The 21144-nt window shown below is 43.6% G+C and overlaps 1 protein-coding gene across 1 annotated transcript in view; it reads right to left on the reverse strand.

The window, feature by feature from the left end:
• Positions 1 to 20301, reverse strand: part of CTNNAL1 (catenin alpha like 1) — a 214956-nt gene extending 194655 nt beyond the window's left edge. Inside the window, exon 1 of the mRNA XM_083188427.1 lies at positions 19953 to 20301. Coding sequence (XP_083044553.1) covers positions 19953 to 20078 — 126 coding nt within the window. The 5' untranslated portion in view covers positions 20079 to 20301. The remainder of the gene's footprint in view (positions 1 to 19952) is intronic.
• Between the last annotated feature and the right edge of the window lie 843 nt (positions 20302 to 21144).

The following is a 21144-nucleotide window of genomic DNA, read 5'->3' on the forward strand; positions in this document are numbered from 1 at the left end:
CTGTAACAGACTACTAAAGACATGTTTAAAAGGTTACATCTCAAAACAGATTTTTTACTGCCACCTTTTTAGGTTGTACATGTCTAAGATATATTTACTGTACATAACACAAACCCACTGGCCGGTGTCTTGCTTGCACTGGGCACATCCTTGTAATGAGAGAACTGGATACTATTTGTACGGCATGCCAAGAACTTTCATAGCCAATATTTACAAAGATTCATTGATGGAATGACCACAAGCAGAAGAGCACCAGACGGACCTGTCAAGCACACAAAGAGGCACCGTCTGACTTGAAGCATGCAAGTAATAAATGGAAGCGTTGCCTCTCAACAGTGCCAGCAGCTTCTCTTTCCAAACCACAAGTGCTCCTCCAACTACAGTGCAAATGCCATATTTAGCAATATAACCATAAAAAAAAAAAAAAAGAAGTTTCTACATGTATAGTACCTTGTTTATTAACAGTGCCACAGACTGGAGACCCTAAAAGTATTTACGTTAACATAAGAAATCAGCTAGGGGCTCATCAATAGGAAAATGTCACTCATTGCAGTGACTTCAAAATGTAAGTGTAAAACCAACCCAGTGGTGTAGCTATGAATTGGGCGCCCCCCCCCCCCGTCGTTAATGGGGGGGGGGCGCCCCCCTCCCCCGTCCGCAGCCTTACCTGTCTTGCTGGTCCCGGCTCCCTTGCTGGCTTCATTCTTCTTCTATGGAGACGGACCAACACAAAATGTCCGTCCCCATACAGCAGACAGTTTCAGAGAACTGTCTGCTATATGGGGCGGACATTTTATTGTGGTCCGTCTCACGAGCAGAAGAATGACCACCACTGAAGACAGGTAAGGCTGCAGGCTGCTGTCGGGCGGGCGGGAGGGGGCTAACTATAGCACCGCAGCCCCGCATGCACAGCGTCCCCCCCCCGCCACCGCGGGGGCTGCGGTGCTATAGTTACGCCCCTGAACCAACCCTTCCTTGTGCACAGCTAGGACAGGACAGGGGCACTCTACAATACTAAAGGTGACCCTACACCTACAGATTTATCTTCAGATCTTGCTGGTTGGAACAAACACCTGGTAATATCTGAATGACAGTTTGTCAGTTTTGCAGCATTTCCAAGCAAATGGTCAACTGTCACTTTCTCTCATCCATAACCATGTTTTTGTTCCAACCGGCCAGATCTGAAGATAAATCTGTAGGTGTATGGGCCGAATGGAGTCAAAATCCCGGCGGTCGGAATACCGACGCCGGAATCTGAACCGCCTCAATGCTGACAATTTCTCCCTTGCGTGTGTGGCAAGGCACCGGGCCCGCTGCGTGGCGAGTGCATTTTAAAGTGGCTCACCATTGGATCTGCTACTAGCACTAGGGCTGTTGAGCCAGACTAGATGTTGGATTTGAAAGTGTTAAAAAGCATCTCATCAAGTTCAACTAATTGATTTACTTATTATACAGCATAGTACTATGTAAAGCATAAAAAAATATAAATAAAAGCAGTGTACACTATGCGCTCACCTGATCTACTCTACAAAATATGTCATAGCTCCATAACACTATCATAAAGAGTTTACCAGAGGTACAATTATTAAATATGAATAATTTAGGACATGTGAAAGGCTTGAATTAGAACTTAGGGACCTATGACCTCATGCTCTCCTCCTAGTATTATCCCAGCAAGCATGCTTTGGCATTGCACTTTCTAGCGATATCCTCCATCCTCCTGTACATACAAATGAAGGAAAATATCGCTAGTGACCCGCAGGAGCATGCATAATTAACTATATAGTGCGTACACACTAAACATATGCACAAAAACATCTTTAACAATGTTCGTTATTGTGCACATCGTTATCCTTTAGTGTGAACGCACCTTTAGAAGCAGAATGGCTTGTACTTTATCTCACTCCATTGCTACTGTGCAATGACCACCCGGTCCATAGAAACATGTAGACACTAAACCAGGGGTAGCCAACTCCAGTCCTCGAGAGCTACCAACAGTTAATATTTTCCAGATCTCCTCACAGAATCACAAGTGGAGTAATTTTGGTATAGTGTGTATGCAGCTCTAGAAGGGCTAGTAGCAGGCAAGGCTGTGGAGACACTGCTTAGCTGATCAGGAGAAGTTAACCTGATCACACAGGGATTAAATAAGTGTGTGCCCAGTTTAATAAAAGAAGAAGAGCTGGTGTATTTTTTGGCATATACAAAATGCAAATGTTTAATAATGAATAATTTAATTTATATAGTGCTCTTTCTCCAGTAGGACTCAGGGTGCTTAACATATAAATTGAACGTAATACAGTGAAGTACAGAAAAGCTTTTGATAAACTACAGAAAGCATGGAGATACTTAAGGGAATTAAGGACATGCTTGAATAAACAGGAAAGTCTTGAGTCTGTTTTTGAAGGATTTTAGAGTGAACTTCTCTTGATCTATGTGGCAAAGAGTCCAATACAGTTGAAACCACATGGCTAAAAGCTCAACCCCCAGATGCCTTTTGGGAGACTAGGTACTGCTAAAAGTCTGCAGATCATTTACAGATCGGTATATCTATAGATCACAGTATTCGACAGTATGGAATTAGAACCTGCTTCAGGTACCTTGGGCCTTGGTCATGTAGGGCTTTAAACTCAGTGAGCTAAACTTAAAGAGGGTTTGCCATCTTTGAGGCAGCCAGTAGAGAATGGGTGGTAGCTGGCTAGAATAGGGCTGGTTGTTTACAGCCTGGCAGCTGTGTTTTGTACCAGCTGTAATCGGTGCAATTCTTTTGCTGGGAGACCAAGGTATAGGGCAGTGCAGTCATCAAGCTTTGTCAGATCTTTAGAGGGAATTAAGTGTTTGATTCTGGCTATGTCCCTCAGATGAAAAAAATTTGGATTTGATTGTGGTTGATATCTGATGTTTAAAGGTCAAGCCACCATCCAGTACAACACGAAGACTCCACACATAATTTTTTTTTAATTCTGTACCCTCAAGATGTCAGTCCAGTTGATTGGCTATGCCTCAGTCTCGTCCTTGGATGTTGAGGCCTTATCATAAAGGTGCTCTCTTTTATCAGGATTCAGTCTCAGCCAATAGACACGTACCCACTCCAGGAGCTCAACTAGACAGCCATTTAGGGTTGTTATTGGGTTTTCAGTGCCCGGAGCAAAGGATAAGTATAGTTGTGTATCATCTGCATAGCAGTGGTAGACTAGACCATGGAACCTAAATATTTCACCCAGTGGCCACATGTATACTGCAAAAAAGCATGGGAGATAGTATAGAACCTTGTTGGACACCACATGGCAGTGGCATGGATGGTGATGATATACTCAAGAGGACACTCGTGACCTGCTGGTGAGAAATGATTTGAACCAGCTTAGTACTGTGCCATCCAATCCACAGAAATTTTTCATGCGCTCAGTCAGAATCCCATGGTCCAGAGTATCAAATGCTGCAGAGAGATCTAGAAGGATTAAGATTGAACAGTCACCTTTGTCTCTTGCAATCAGAAGATCATTTAGCACATATACCAGGGCTGTTAGGTCTTCTCCTGTATCCCGATTGGAAAGGATCATACATATCATAGGTTGTGAGGCAGGTTTCCAGTTGATTTGCAACCACTTTCTCAATGACCTTTCCTAGAAAAGCAAGATTTGATACAAGTATGCAGGCGGTCACAGAGCTGGGATCTAAATAAGGTATTTACGAAGAGGTTTCACAATTGCTTCTTTTAGCGGTGTAGGAAAAATGCCGGTATGCAAACTGCATTGAACAATTTTTGCAAAGACGGGGCCAATTATATCATATACCCTATTAGGAGCTTGGTGAGACTTCATTGTATATCAAAATGCAAGGAAATGTGAAGTCCAACCAAATTATCTTGTTTTGCTATATATTAAAGTGAAACTGAACAAATAAGAAACAAGCATTTCTAAAAATCTATTTTCATTACAAAACATTTTTATATCTTTTTTTTTAAATTGGACAACGTGATTAAATGGCACCAAACTACCGTATTAGAGATAAGCCTGACAGGCGTGTAAACATCTGAATTTGTTCCACAAGTTTGTACAATACAAATGCAATCTGAAATGGGAAATACAAGATATGATATGCTAAGCAGAGAAGAGGTCTGATGATAATTCAATTTGACTGGTGTTCCAAGTTATGCAATTTATTTGTAGTGGAAGCACACAGCTGATGCTTACAAGTGGTCTTTCTGAAGCAGAGATAAAATAAAAATAAATAGTAAACCATGGATTACTATGCTATTCACCATTGCCAAAAAAACGTATCCTTAAACATTGGACGGTAAAGACGACCCCAGCTCTCATTCAGCTCCATTTCATGTTGTTGCAACAATTTTATCTTGACAAGAAAACCCTTCTGTCCCTATCCGCTGGCTCCTCCTCCAAGTTCCATAAGAAATGGGACCCTACATTTTCACATTGGACCTGGAGGATAGGGATAAACTTCTACAAGCCTCCAAATTTACCAAATGGTCTTCTCTATCACCGCCTCCTCCAGGCAAACCCCCCTCCCCCACTGGACCATTGAGCCCTTGAACTATTACATAGACCTCATGTCCCCCATTAAGGGTTGTTGTATGCGCCCATGACCATTGCACATTGTTGTTTACCTCGCCTTTTATTAGCAAATATATAACTTCATGCCATGTACTGACCTTGTTCTCTGTGAAGCCAGTCAACTCCAATTTATATGCTAACGGATGTTTGATAACATTGCAGGATCGATGTTCCCTCCACCTCGCTTTTTCTCTTTCAGATAGTTATACAATACATTGTTTGATTAATTGTATTAGTGTTCATTCTAGCACCCACCTTCTTTGAAAACTCATGCAGTTCCTCTTCCCTGTCTGGGGTGTCGCTGTCTGCTGCGGTGTTTCTAGCACAAGTCTGGTTTGGTTTTAGTTCTGATATAGTACGTCTCATGTACACCGTATAAACATCAGGCTATCTAAAGGCTATGGCCGTCGAAGTTGATATTTGTCGTACAAATATATGCTATGACAGATTTAAATATGTTTTTCCAACTGGAATGTGACTATCAGTGTCTATGGATTGAGTACTGAGCACCTTTCCAACATGTTCACTTTTTCATTGAAACTTAAATAAATAAATAAAACAACTTGTACTTCAGCTCAGCAAAATAAATGAAAGCGTTGCATGACTGCTCCTGTAATTTGTCTGATTATGAAACAGAAAACTACAGCACTAGATGCATTTTCAATGAAAAGCATTTAGAAACTGTTTTAAATTAAGGCATTTCTGTGGTAACCCCCTACCCAGTCTCTTCACAAAACGGTTTATATTTGATAAGTGAATAAAAATAGTTCTAAAAAGTTGCACTACTGCAAATTATAGTACAGCCATTTTAATTCAAAACTTTACTTGTGCTTTGCCCTTTACATACAGACTAACTATTCCACCTATATACTGTATGGCCTGGCCTTACTAGTGCAGTATAGAGGTTTTCACTTATGTAAGGATCCCTCTATTGTAGTCATTGATGGGCTGGGGCAGCAGGGTACCATCTGCCCCCCTGGGATGATATAATGTTACTATTCCAGGGCCACATGACTGTGGGAGCTGGGGCAGAGCATGCGCCTTCTCCATGGCTGCTGCTCAACTAGAGATATCAATAACAGGGCCTCAATTGACCACTGGGTAGTCAGGTTTCCTTTCTTAGGAACACAAGAGGCAAAAACTGACTCTAGCTTTCCTTACTACCCAATCTGCCTAACCATTTCAGTTTTGGTAATAAGGAAGTCACCCCTGGGGGTGCGGGCTGAAATGCCAGCACTCGAATTTAGCTACAATTGAAAAAAACATTGTATAGGTTACAGGAATTCTTTTCAACATCTACTCATCCTACACTACCCACAAACTAACCCCTTCTTAAAACTCATGAGCTTTTTACTTACTTCTCAACATGTACGCTAATATCCACAACTTGCCACCACACAAAACATTCGCAAACCTCCACCAACATTTATTTTGTTCTTCTGCTTTTATTAGCTGGTGAAATATACACAAATCCAGGCCCTAACCACCTGCCCCTCAACAACATAGCTAGATAACCTCATAAACATCACATCTCTCCCATCACCCTCCAAGTCAATAAAACGTGCCTTATTGAATGCACGCCCTGTTTGCAGCAAATTAAGAACGCTTTATCTCTGGCAACTTCAATTTGCTGGCTATTACAGAGACTTGGCTTACACAATCAGACACGGCCTCCTCTGCAGCACTGTCACGTGTGGTTTCCACTTCCAACACACAAATCCAGGCCTGGAATATTACTGTACCAATTGTGCACATACTCAGTCCTACCACTGGTTCCATCACTCACATTCACATATTTGAAGTTCCATCTGAATTAACATCACATCAATCTGAAGTTCAATCAGAACCAGACTCTACAAACAGCCCTTGAAGAAATTGCTTCAGCTACTTCTCACAATCCACGTAGGGTTAGATGCCAACCGTGGCAAGAGACCTAACGTACAAAAACTATCACAAAGAGTGGAATGTCAGTGGTGTAAATCTCGGAATCCAAGAGACTCTCTCACATTCAAGACTACCTACCACTCCTATCGTAATACTCAGGACACTGCTAAACAAACATATATTCAATCTCATCTCTTCTCATGCCACCAACCCCAAGCGACTTTTTAATACATTCATATTACTCTGTACCATCCACAATAGCTACTGTTAGTGCACAAGAACTGGCTTCCTTCTTCAAGGACAAGATTGATCAAATCCAAGATGAAATGTCAGGGTCTTCCTACCCCATTGACCTGCTCACTTCCTTTCCTGAGCCCATTGGCATGTCTCCTCTGCTTATCCAAAACTTAACCAAAATCTGTAACATCTCTCTACTGGTATGTTTCCTTCTCTGTTCAAGCATGCACTTATTACTCCCATTCTGGAAAAAAAATTCTTATCCAAACTGTCTAACTACCGTCCCATCTCTCAGCTCCCTTGCCTCTCCAAGCTACTTCAGAGACTTCCTATACCTGCCTCACAACTTATTGGACTCACTTCAGCCAGGCTTTCACTCTCAACACTCCAAAGAGATAGCACTGACTACAGTAGTAAATGATTTGGCCAGAGCTAAAGCCATTGTAGTGGAATTCATATTTTTCAAAACTGCATAACACACACATTTTACTTACACACACAAAAAAAACACTATATTGGATTACTCTGGTACAATAGCACTGTATCCATCAGCCCAAACTGAGTGGCGTTCCCTATCCACATCTATGAAAGGGTTGATTAAGATGACCCGAAAACAAAAAATTAGTCGATGGCCAGTGTGCTACTTAGTAACTCTAAAGGTCCATACACACTGGGCAATTTTGCCCAGCATGTATGGACAGCGATGATCGTGGTCATTGTCGGGGGGAAGCCGCTAAGTGCATACACACTTAGAAAAACTTTTCCCCTGCCCAGCACTGTCAGCAGGGGGTGGACGGCTTTCCATAGCGCAGCACTATGGAAAAGCCATCCACAAAGCCGCTCATCTGCTGGTAATACCAGCAGATGAGCTGCGTCCAGCAACGATGATGAGGGAGTTGCGCAGCAGCGCTCACCACTCATCGCTGCCCTATACACACTGATATTTTGTAATAACTTTTCCAACGTATGCAAAAAGAATCATGGGAACTCAAATGGAACAACATGAGCTGCCAAACTATTAGGAAAAGGATGGAAATTTAAAAGGAAATTACAGTACCACAGGGGAAGTTAACCAATATCTCTACTAATTAAACATTTCTCATCTCACTTCTTAAGGGAAATAAAAAATTGAAACATCCAATCGCATTTTCAAATAACTTAGCAAATTTTAACTTTTTTCCCACTTTAACCAATACAGTAAGTATGCTTTAGGTCCCTCTTTAATTTATTAAATGTAATTTTTTTAAATAGTTCTGCAAATGATTTGTCACTGTCAAGTCATGTTTAGCACTTATAAACACAATCATTTCCATTTTATTTGAGCAGCACTATTTCGCAAGTATTTGTTTTCAGTACATTTGCACTTGAGCTAAAAAATTTACTTTGTTAAATTTTGAGTATTTAAGTTATTGGTACTTGTGGATTATCACGGCTCCCATCGCATGCCATATATAGTGGCATGCGATTTTTGCCGTTTTTTTGTCAAAATCGCATGCGATTTGATCGCATGCGATTTTTAACTGAAAAGCATCCAAATGCATTGGAATTAGTATGAAACATGTTCAATGGCCCCCAAATGGCATTTTTGAGGCTGTACCACCCCCACTATCAACACAAACCCGAAGCGTGGCGAGCGCAGCGAGCCCGCGAGGGGCGGCGGTACGCATCCTACGACCTTTTCATACCCCCACTATCCATGTCGGCGTGGAGTTTAGAATAGAAAGTGTGGCGAGCGCAGCGAGCCACCGAGCCCGAAGCGTGGCGAGCGGACGCGTATACCTGTGAAGGTATCCGCTGCGCTCGCCACACTTTCTATTCTCAACTCCACGCTGACGTGGATAGTGGGGGTATGAAAAGGTCGTAGGACGCGTACCGCCGCCGCTCGCCACGCTTCGGGTTCGCGTTGATAGTGGGGGTGGTACAGCCTCAAAAATGCCATTTGGGGGCCATTGAACATGTTTCATACTAATTCCAATGCATTTGGATGCTTTTCAGTTAGAAATCGCATGCGATGTGATTTTTTCATGTGCGATGGCCATCGTGGGAGCCGTGATAATCCACAAGTACCAAGTTATTAACAAACCTAAGCTTCTTCTTGTTCACGATGGACTGGCTGGAAACTTCACTTCACAAAGAACTCCTCACCCCTAAACTATTTGCCTGTTGGAATAAATTCATTCATACGCTCCCTTCCCGCACCAAACAGGCCATACAGGGATGTTTCCAAAATACATCCTGGTACTCTCTTCAGCAACTGCAGAACACCCCACCAATTACCATAGTTTGATGATTAAAGCTCCTTTACACTAACCTAGAAACATACCCCTTCTCTCCCCTTTTGCTCTTCCATCTCCCTCCCCCTCCTCCTTACTACATATTCCTACTCTATACCTTGTTCATTTTTTTCTTATTACTCCCTATTCTTACTCCTCGACTTTTCTTCTCCTGACTTTTACGCCAAGAGGATCTCTCCATGGATGGGTCGGCGGTCCGGGACGGCTGCTGGGCAGGCACTAAGGTTCATATTTTTCTGGATGCCTGCCATGTTGGGGTAGGACCAGAATATACGTTTACATACTTTTTTCTTGATACTACTCACAGTTAATTTATTTGTTGTTGGTTTGTTATTATATATGACCTAGGATATTTCCACTATATTAATTAAATGACAAAAACAGGCTGATAAATGGAGAGTCTCTCCCAACACCATTTGTTAAAAACTTTCAACACCCTAGGAACTCGGGAGTCTACTCCTTGTCTCATGTATATATAGTGAACTGTTATAAATATAGAAAATGTTAGAAAATGTTTTGAATCTCTATTGATGTTACTGTGCCAATATCATCCGAATTAGGATGTGATGTATCAATGTTCTATTTTACGAGATTCAATAAAAATATTTTGGAACAAACCTAAGCTTGTGTATTCATAGGTTATAAAAACTAAATGTAACTTTTTTATGCACTTCCCAGTAAAATAATGATATTTTTTATATATTTAGGATTGATGTTTGGTATTACTAATGGAACATATTTCCAGTATTCCAACAACTTCTTTGGTTTTCTTGGTTGTGAAAAACAGTCTTGGGTGCTCTAACTTCATGCAATGTCTGCTTAATATGTGGATCAGACATCACCTGACTTTTTTTCTTGGACAAACTGTGGATTTAAGCTTCACCTCTAAAGGACGCCATACACTTATCCAACTTTTCTGAGGCACAAATTGGACTAAATTTCCCTTGAACTCCCCTGGCAGCTCCCCAAGAGGGCTTGTATCAGATTTGGCACTTAGAGGGTTATTCATGTTCCTTCGGTCCTCAGGACCGATGTTGTGTTTCTGCGCATGTGCAGACATAGGTTTCCCCGGGTGCACGGCGTGTGGGGGGCGCCAGGCAGACCCATTAACATATGGGAATGCCCAGCATTTCATGGGCGTTCCCATGAGAATGCTAGGCATTCTCATGGTAATCTCCCGATGTCAGCTGCCCACCCATTTCCGTCCCAGCGTACACGCATATGGAAGTAACTTGAAAGTCACTTTTATATGCGTGTACCTTCCACATCTTTCGATGGTCGGCGGCCGTCGAAACATGTGGGAGGTTACCAGCAGCATACAAATGGATGTTTATGCTACATTCCTAGCCTGTGCGGGCGAACCCGTGCTGTGAGGGTGGGGGGGCAGCTGGGCCTACATTTGCAGGGTGGGGTTTCATGGAATTGCAAGGCTGCTGATTCGAAGCCTTGTGAATCAACAAGAATGCTGTGCTGTTTTTTTTTCTTTTTATGTGTGATACATCACAAGTGCTAAAAAGTACCCGCAAAGTGCCACTGATCGCTCAGATTCCCTTTCCACAAGTCTGTTTGAAAATATGATAGGTTACGTCACTGCTGATTGGTTGCCATGGGCCACTTCTCCTCCCTTATCACTGCTTCATACATCTACTCCTATATTCTGTATTTATGCTGCTTTATTAATTTGATTGCTAAGCTACCAATGCACTGAATATAAAAAGCCCAAAACAACACTACAAAACTACTCAAGCAACTATTATTTCTGAGGAGCAATTTTTTAACAAAAACACAACTTGTAAGACTTTTGCCAACTGTTATAAACACAAAAATACCCATGGTTTCAGATTTTAAAACCCCACAAGGTCATGTAAATTATATATGTGCAGAAATAATTCACTGAAATTGTATTAATTGCATGTATAAATGTGATGTACCAGAGAGAGAACAGTAGTAAGAATGGTGTAATGGTGCTTCACAGCACTGAGGTCATGGGATCGATTCCCACCATGGCCCTAACTGTGCAGAGTTTGTATATTCTCCCCGTACTTGCATGGGTTTCCTCTGGGTACTCCCGTTTCCTCCCACAATCCAAAAATATACTGGTAGGTAAATTGGCTCCTAACAAATTAACCCTAGAATGTGTGTGTGTGTACGTGTGGTAGGGAATGAAGACTAAAGGTGCCCATACACTGCCTGCGACGTCTCGCAGCAGTGTACGGACACCCGATGGACTGCAAGCCGCCGGGACCTTCTGGCGGCAGGGACACATGTGATCCGTTGTGATGGATCGCATGCATCACTGCTTAGCGCCCGTCCCAGAACGGGTGGTCGGACGGCCAGCCGGTCCGACCACTTAGTCGGGTCCGATGCGCACGGGACCGCACATCGGACCCGACTACATGTCAGGGAGAGGCGATTTGGTCCGATTTAACGGGCCGATTGGTCACAATCGGCCGAAATCGGCCCAAATCGCCTTGATGTATGCCCAGCATAAGCTCCACTGGGGCAGGGACCTGTTGTTAATGTTCAAATATTCTCTGTAAAGCATGCGCTATATAAGAAACTTAATAAATAAAGAAATTCTCTACAATTAGAATACACAAAAAGTGTTATAATGCCTGAAACATTAATAGTTCATATTCAATTAGCCACAGGGCTTAATGCGGAAGACCTCAGATTCAATTTGAACGCTTAGAGCTATTCAATACTAAACATATTTCTTCCCATGGTAAACCACAGATTCCAGGATTCAAGTGCACATAGCTATGGATGGATGTTGCCAGGGCCGTTTCTAGAGGCGGACAAGCCGTGCAGCAGCCCGGGGCGCCGCACGGCTTGTCCGCCTCTGAAACAGCCAGGGCGACTGGCAGTCTCCCCCCAACCCCAACCCCCCCCCCAAAACCCTGTAGCCGCCGCAGCCGCAGCTACCATAGCCGCCGCAGCCGCCGCCGCTGTCTCCCCGGCCGGCCGGACTACACGCTGGAGAGGGGAGGGGAACGCATCGTGCGTCTCTCCGTCCCCTCGCTCAAGTCACTGGGCTGCCGCTGTCAGCCAATCAGATCTCGGGCGCGAGATATGAATGGCTGACGGCTCAGCTCAGGTACACACACTGAAGGGGAAGGAGAGAGGCATTATGCGCTCCCCTCCCCTAGGAAGCAGCATGGAAAACGAAAAAGTGAGTTTGGCACTGTGGGGGCATATATTTGTGGCACTGTGGGGGCATATGTGTAGCACTGTGGGGGCATATATTTGTGGCACTGTGGGGGCATATGTGTAGCACTGTGGGGGCATATATTTGTGGCACTGTGGGGGCATATATTTCTGTCACTGGGGGCATGTGTGGCACTGTGGGGGCATATATTTGTGGCACTGTGGGGGCATATATTTGTGGCACTGTGGGGGCATATATTTGTGGCACTGTGGGGGCATATATTTGTGGCACTGTGGGGGCATATATTTCTGTCACTGGGGGCATGTGTGGCACTGTGGGGGCATATATTTGTGGCACTGTGGGGGCATATATTTCTGTCACTGGTTGCATATGTGTGGCACTGTGGGGGCATATATTTCTGTCACGGGGCATATGTGTGGCACTGTGGGGGCATATATTTCTGTCACTGGGGGCATATATTTGTGGCACTGGGGGCATATATTTGTGGCACTGTGGGGGCATATGTGTAGCACTGTGGGGGCATATATTTGTGTCACTGTGGGGGCATATGTGTAGCACTGTGGGGGCATATATTTGTGTCACTGTGGGGGCATATGTGTGGCACTGTGGGGGCATATGTGTGGCGCTGTGGGGGCATATGTGTGGCGCTGTGGGGGCATATGTGTGGCGCTGTGGGGGCATATCTGGCACTGTGGGGGCATATCTGGCACTGTGGGGGCATATTAGTAAACGGCATCAGTTGTGCGGCAGCGGCACATGGGGCATAATGTGTAATGGGCATTACGATGTGTGGAGTATTGTGTAATTGCCATCACAGCGTGGGGTCTAATGGGCATCTTGGTGTGCGGTGTAATGTGTAATTGTCATCATGGTGTGCGGCGTAATATGTAATCGTCATCACAGTGTACGGCGTAATGTGTAATTGGCATCACGGATAAATAGTGTATAATTATTTAAGTAGCCTGTCATTGTTTGGCCTTGATCTGTGAGGCGTACTAGGTCACTGTGTGTGGCCTTCAGCCGGCCAACCTAAGTGCGGGAGGACAATAACAATTCCTGCAGCAACCAATGTCTGGTCATGCAGGTTGCAAAAGTGTGATATAAGGTAATTGTTTTCCTGCTAGACCACGCCTCACATTAAGCCACACCCCTTTTAAAATTAAGCCACACCCCCTATTTCGGCGCGCACCTACGACGCGCGTAATTTCTATTATCCCATGTTATGTATTGGGGGGGGGGGGCGCATTTTTTTTTCTTCGCCCTAGGAGCTAAATTGTCTAGAAACGGCCCTGGATGTTGCCACAGTAAAAGGCAAAAATATCCTACTTACAGCAAATTTCTGTTTGTACCTCAGAGCCTGTGGGCTTACTGCAGGCTGCAATTGAATAGCCTCAGGCACTGATAATAGCAAGAGGTAAACTCATGGCAAGTTGAAGCTGCCTAGAGACCCACCTCTATTTATACCTCTGCTCAAAACTTTTTTGTAAAATGTATACAGTGTAAGATCCCTGTTTTTTAGAATATTTCGGGGTTTTTGTTTTTTTGTGTGCCCCCCCCTCGCCTCTTTTTTCATACTCACCACGTCCCCGGCCTTCACGGCGGGGCTTCAGGATGCTCTTCAGAGGCATCTCCGGTCCTAGGAGTGCAGTGCGCGGGTGGTGTCACCATCGCGCCTGCAAACTCGCGCAATGCACCCCTGGGACCGCTGAAGAGGATACTGAAGGCCACAGTGGACACAGGGGGACCAGCTAACTTTATATTAAAAAAAAATATTCCAAAAACCGGGATAATCCCTTACCCGAAATACTTGTGGTCCGGAGCATTTCGGTTAAGGGATACTCAACCTGTACTACTTTTCAGTTAACGTAAAAAAAAAAAAAAAAAATGTAATTCAGCTTTACACGCCTTTTTCCAAACATAAATCAGGCAATGTGTCTATAACGGATGCAGCTGTGGAACAGGTCCAGCACGAAGGTAGTAAATATGCACAGCACCACTTAAGAACATTGGGTGAGTATTATTTACAGACTGTATGTACATGTCAGCAGCAACTGACTGGCTTAGAAATACAACCTGCCATTTATTTATAAGCTTGCAACTGAACTGAAATGTGCACATATCTCAGTAACTACGACAATTCCCTCCAAGAAAGCCTTCAGAAGCAAGGCCCATAAAACATATTTACTGCAGACACGGGAAGACTGCATGCTAAAAGTACGTATTATATAAACTGAACTTATACAGAATATATGGCATTAGGTGTCGGGCAGAGCTTCTTCTGGTAACCAGATAGCTATCAGAAACATTTTGGAAGTGAATTTATGGTTATATACACACAAAGTAATCACCAGACACACAACAGAATCAAATCTTCAACATTAACCTAAAAAGTATGTAACAACCGGCAGCCTTGCCAACTTCCCCTGCTTCAGGCAAAGGAATAATTTAGTTGTGTCTGAAATGTAAGTCAGAAGAATAGACTGATTGTACAGACAAATGTATTCCAGCACAGGACACTGTCATCCTAAAGTGTTGACAATAGATGATGAATAGGTTATTGCCATTGTATGAAAGCGGGTTAAAAGCTGCAACATCTAAACAATTGTCAGCCATGATCCCAAGCAGTGGCATTCTGGTAATAACCAGCAGATGAGCGTCCGGGCTAGCGATGATTAGGGAGCGCGCATTAGTGCTCACCGCTCATTGCTGCCCCATATATTCAAGCTGAAAGCAGCTGAAGAAAGTAATCAAAGCTGCTTTTAGCTCAAAGTCTCCCAGTGTGTATGGGCCTGAACACATATGGCTAAAAACTTTCTGTCTTCTGAATTAGATTCCCCAGTTCATATTAAAATGTTCATCCACAAAGACACAATCATGGACTCTGGCCTGCAGCATTATGTCAAGTCCATCGAGAACACAGCATGATCAGGTTAATGCAACTCATAAAATATTCTAAACTAAAGAACACCTACATTTGTATACACAGTGTTTTCCTGTTCACAGCTATTTATTTTATGGAGGATGATAGTAGATGCTCTTGCTGTATCTATCCATTAAAATCGATACAGCAAGAGCATATTCTGTCACCCTAGGGCAGGCATTCCCAACCACGGTCCTCAGGGCACATTAACAGTGCAGGTTTTAGTGATATCCAGGCTTGAGAACAGTTTGATTCAATCTGTGCTGAAGCCTGGATATTACTAAAACCTGCACTGTTGGTGTGCCTCAAGGACCGTGGTTGGGAATGCCTGGTAATGTATGATTGCCATCACCTGTGGGGAGCTAGGTAAAGGTGTCTCACCACAGGTGATGGCAAGTATGAGTTTACCTAGGTCCTTGTTGGGTAACCTTGACATTCCAGCTGTTGTTGAACTACACATCCCAGCATGCTCTGCATCAGATTTAGAATGGCCAAATAAAAAAACTGAAGCAGAGAATGCTGGGATGTGTAGTTCAGTGTCAAGGTTAGCCATCAAGGACCTAGGTAAACTCATACTTGCCATCACCTGTGGTGAGACACCTTTACCTAGCTCCCCACAGGTGATGGCAATCATACATTACCAGGGAAGTCCAGAAGCAAAGCATTTTCTCCCAAACGGAGAGGGTCAGGTAGGCAAGTATGGGTAAACTCTGTAGCTGTAACACTTAATATAGTTAACCCTGAGATGATTGTTTTAATCACACAGTGTAGTGCTCTGACTGTGCTAGGGGCTTGGGTATGGGACCCTTCATAAAATGGAAAGGATATGGTTTCTTCACATAACACAGAACCCTTTAATGGTATAATGTTCTCTATTGCATCATCAAACACAGAATAGACTTTGATATTCCTTAACCAAAGGACCGAAAAGTCCCTTAGAGAGGTGAAGATATTCAAGTCTACCACCATCTCCACCACAAAGTTTTGGCAAGATCCCTGAGGTTGGCCAAAGTTGTTTTGAGTGTCACAATCCTGCCTGAATCCTGTGCATCTGGCCTGTCATTCTGCCTGTCATTCTGCTATTCACTTCTGTGTATTCCAGCCAGCTGCAATTAGACTGCAATCATGCTTCCTAGAGAGACTAAAGGCCCCCATACACTAGGCGATTTGGGCACGATTTCACCAGATTCGGAGGAGATATTCCATCTGACACGATGCGTAGTCCCGTGCGCATTGGATCACTCTCGTGAGGTCGGACAGGCTGCACATACGATTTGCTAAATCTTATATGCAGCCCGGAGCCATGCGGGCGGTTGATGGCAGCGGGCGGGGGATGCCGGGCAGAGGAGGAAGCTTCTGCCGTCAGGTACTGGGAACACAAGCCGGGTGGAGGGAGCAACAGGGGCTGCGCAGGGAGCCGCTGCCTTCGGCAGGAGCAGGGGGCTGTACAGGGAGCCGGGCAGGAGCAGAGCACTTAACAAAAAAAAAACCATACAAAGAATAGGAAGCCATTGATTGTCTAATTTGCAACTCCACGTAACGTATTGCCCCTCTGGAGGTTATTGGCTCATAGACTCATATGGACTTCATCAGTGCTCTGCACTGCAACTGTCCCCTTGCCTCCATTATTACTGTTACCAATTAAATACGTTACCGTTTCATCTGTTGCCAAGTACAACCTTCTGTTTCCATCTGCCATAATAAAACTGGTTGTATTTTTAGGTTTGCCTGTTTCCTGTCTATGGATTCACTACGGTGCTTTTGCATGTACTAAGGTCTGCTCAAGTCTCCCCGATTTATATATTGGTCCGAGCCTACACCTGAGGTCCTCGTCAGTCTGTCTCAGACCCCAGGCATGACAAGGAGGAAGCTTCTAACAACTTAAAGATAGAGACCATTTTGTTTTTTAAACATAAATCACATTCTCAAAATTCATCACCAAGATACTGCATACTTTGGGCAGCATTCAATTTCCATATTTGTTTAATAACACATGGCATCTGGGATAAGTATCTGAACCCATGTGTTCTAGCGGCACTGAGGGCTAGTTATCAGGGATAATGCTCAGCATATTTCCAATAAATGCCAGCTATCCGTCCCCAGCGATTTGACAAGCAGCAGTAATTCAGCACAGCTAATTGAATACCCACTTTGGAGGTCAACTAAAATAGTAGCAAAGAAGCTTGCACATTCCAGGGTGATATACAATGCACACATCATAAAACAGTATGCAATATAGTTTGGGTTAGGCCAGGGGTAGCCAACTCCAGTCCTAGAGAGCTACCAACAGTTAACGTTTTCCATGTCTCCTCACAGAATCACAAGTAAAGTATTTAGCTCCAGCTGTGGATCTTTTAAAATGTGTCAGTCAGTAATGAGTTCACCTGTGTACATGTGAGGTGAGCTGGAAAACGTGAACTGTTGGTAGCTCTCGAGGACTGGAGTTGGCTATCCCTGGGTTAGAATTTTTCAACCAATATTGTTCATTTTGCCCTTCTGAATTGATATTGGTCATAATATCATCAACTGAGGTGCAAAGTTCAAATTATTGTAATTAAATCATTCATAATTTCTTACCAAAGTAGATTACCATTGTTCTAAAGTAATATACATATCTGACTGAAAAAGTGACAGACTAGAACAGTGGTTATCAACCTCCGTCCTCAAGTACCCCCAAAACAGTTCCCCTCTTCTAGGTCACTCAGCAGGTCCACAGGTCCACTCATTACTCACCGACACATTTTAAAAGATCCACATGTGGAGCTAATTATTTCACTTGTAATTCTGTGTGGAGACCTGGGAAACATGCACTGTTGGGGGTACTTATGGACCGAGGTTGAGAACCACTAGACTAGATGGACCAAGTGGATCGTATCTCATGTATGCTCAATATATGTGCTCCAGTGCAATTTGAATTATGTTAATAAAACAAGGTATTGCACACAATTCACTTTTTAAATGTTTTCCTTACTATTGCTATGCAATAGTATTAAAGTTCCTCAATTTAACAGTGGTGTATTTACTTTTCCATACAGTTATGTTGGACATACATCAGATCAACTTTCCTCCAAATGACCAAATTGTCTGTCCAACTAGTTCTCCACATACCTAGCCACAAAGAATTGTCTTTTGTTTTTATCAATTTTTGTCTCACCATTTCAATAAAACTGGATTTTAAGGTCTTTGGGTGGGATCCACTCAATTTTCACATGCAGTAAAGCTCCACCGCCAGGGCTTTGCCACCCCCTCACATCTGTCTAGGCAGCATCCTGATGTGCTACCTGGACCAGTGACCTCCTCTCCTCTGCACCTCTTCTGGGTGCAGGGAGGAGGTGGTGGAGCCTGGTAGCCCCTGCAGACATCTTAAAACAGTATGCAATATAGTTTGGGTAAGTTCTATGACAATCAGCTTTTATTTTTTAGAAAAACTATTTTTTTTTCTTGCAGGCTACTCTAGCCTCAGTGTGACTGTATTTTTTATTGCAAATTAAAGAACCATAGCAAATACACAAGCATCAAGCAATAAACCGATTTCAAGTTACCCAATTTTGGCTTACTCTGAATGCAGATAGATAACGATTTTCTTATCTTAGGCTGAGACATTTAAGCACATTATCATCACAATTAATGAATGTAAACTCTGAAGAAAGGGGGCAAAACAACTATTGTAAATATGTGCTGGACAACTGCTGTCATTCCCATTAGCAGTGAACTAGAAATTGTTATTGTTTTATTTTACACTTTTTTTTTCTTCTCTGCAGAATAAACCAGTGGCAGGGTGATTGCCCTAGAGTCATTCCGGTTTATTACACATCATGAGGGAACACAAACACAATATCACTTTGTTCATCATTGTATAATACTACCCACTAACATAACAGAATGTTCCTAGCTACAAGCTTCATGGCACTACAGTACTGTATGTCCTGCTTGCTGCACAGTCCCATAACCTTCTGGGTAGCACTGATGTCATAACTAATGTATCTGCTGTGTTCTCCTAATGCAACCATGACATACAAAGTTGCTTTAAAAACACTTTGCTAGCAACAATGTGTAAGAACCTCTAATAAAATGCCATCGTGAACATAGCCATATACGCCCTAATTGATAACAGTCTGCGGAGATTTAAAAGGTCTTGCTGGCAGGCAGATAAAAGGGATTTATTATGTGTAACCTGAGGTTTCTGATAAGAAAGGACCAGGATATAGCAGCTATATCTCAGACTACGAGGAACTCTGAGCAGTCATGCACTTGCTCCTTATACAGTAGAGGCACACACAGCCTGTGACGATTCCTGATCGCACTGATACATTGTAGCCAGGGAATACAGAACTACAAGACACAAGAGCAGGTACAGTACAGCAGCAATATACAGACCTACATATGCAGATCTCTCTCTATACATACCAATATCTGAAAGGCACTTGGATCTGCAGCTTAGTACAGAGGGGACACCAGATCGTTAAATCACCCAAGCAGTTAAAGAGACCTGGACCAGCCAGTGCGATCATAATAGTGTCATCATTATGTGCACATGTCCCTACTAAAGCCTGAGTGTCAGAGAAATAATACCGTGATTTTATAGGAATTCTGTGTCAGCCCCCAAGCTGCTCCATCCTCCCCCAACAATAATACAAGCACAGGGCAAGCCAGCCAGGGGCTCAGCAGTGGTGTTCCCAGGCTGTGGATAGCCCCTGTCACACAGCCAGGTTATTCTATGCAGATGAGGCTCCATGTGACGTATGTTACTGGTAACTTACTGCTCCGCATAATGTAGCTGAGATCAGACTGTGCTGGCTGTGACTGACCTGCGCACCACAGGCTGCAGCCGGCTACTAATGCAGGGAGTTAGTTCCCTCTGCTGCAAAGATCATTACCTGAGATATCAGGGGGACCAGGGTCTGCTCCACAGATTTGGTTTTGATTTCCAGGCCAGTGTCCATGCTGAAGCCGGAGGAGGAGGACGAGGAAACCCCGCTACTGCTGCATGGTGAAGTGGCCATGGCTCGGGAAGGCTCCCAGATCAGTCCCAGGCTCTGGGCGATAGTCCTAAGGTCTGCAGCTCCTAATCACTATTAGGAATCACTATATAATACGTCTGATTGCTGTTCTCCTGTGTTTCTCTCCAGCTCAGATCAGCAAAGCACTCCTCCAAAATGCAGAGAGGTACCAAACTACAAGTACATCACAGCAGGCACAGACCCACGCTGCACAAAGCACCACTCCAGTGTAGAGTCCATGTCAGTGACACCTCCCCCCTAAGTCCTCCTGTTTCCCCTCCCACATTCCATCCCACTAAGAAAAGGAAAACCTTCCATGTTTGCAACTTTCCCATTCTTCTCAGAACTCAGATTCCTTTCTGCTTGTCCTAGGTGAGCAAACACAGAGCTGGGCTCCCATATTCTGCCATCACAGACCAGGGGCCCAGGTCTTCCAGCATCCGGCATGTGCAAGTTAAACATATTCCTTTCATGTGACTTCAGGATACACAATAAAAGGCTTTCTAGATTTACAGAGCTTTTAAAAACCTTATGCTCATATTTGTTGTATCTCCTAGTAACCAGATTATGGTGTGGGTGTGTGCTCTGACAATGATGTACCTCCTCATAACATTGATGAGGACTTGGCCACGACTTGTTTAACCTGCTGCCACCAGGCGATATAGTGCCATACCTGTCAAGTCTACCAGAAGCCTTAAAAGTTTCTTCCCTCAGGCTGTCCACCTGATAAACAAATGACTGGATGGCTGGATTAACCCCACTGCAAAGCAATTTGCACTGTGTCCGTTGTTATATTTAGTGTATGTCTGTATATATTATTATTGTTTATTTACATGGCGCCACAAGGGTTCAGCAGCGCCAAACAATACATAAATGAGCAAAAAAACAATAAACAATTACAGTAGAAGACAATTTAGGACAAGTACATGGTAAATAAGGATAGTTACACCAGGGGACAATACACTGAAGCAATTATCAGGGTGGCAGAGATGTATATATTCTATCAAAAGTACTTCATGCTACCTACCAGGCTGTCATAATGTAAACCAGAAACAAATTTATAGTAAAC

The sequence above is a fragment of the Crinia signifera genome, chromosome 5 (genome assembly GCF_055691185.1).
Source record: "Crinia signifera chromosome 5, ASM5569118v1, whole genome shotgun sequence".
Lineage (NCBI taxonomy): Eukaryota > Metazoa > Chordata > Amphibia > Anura > Myobatrachidae > Crinia > Crinia signifera.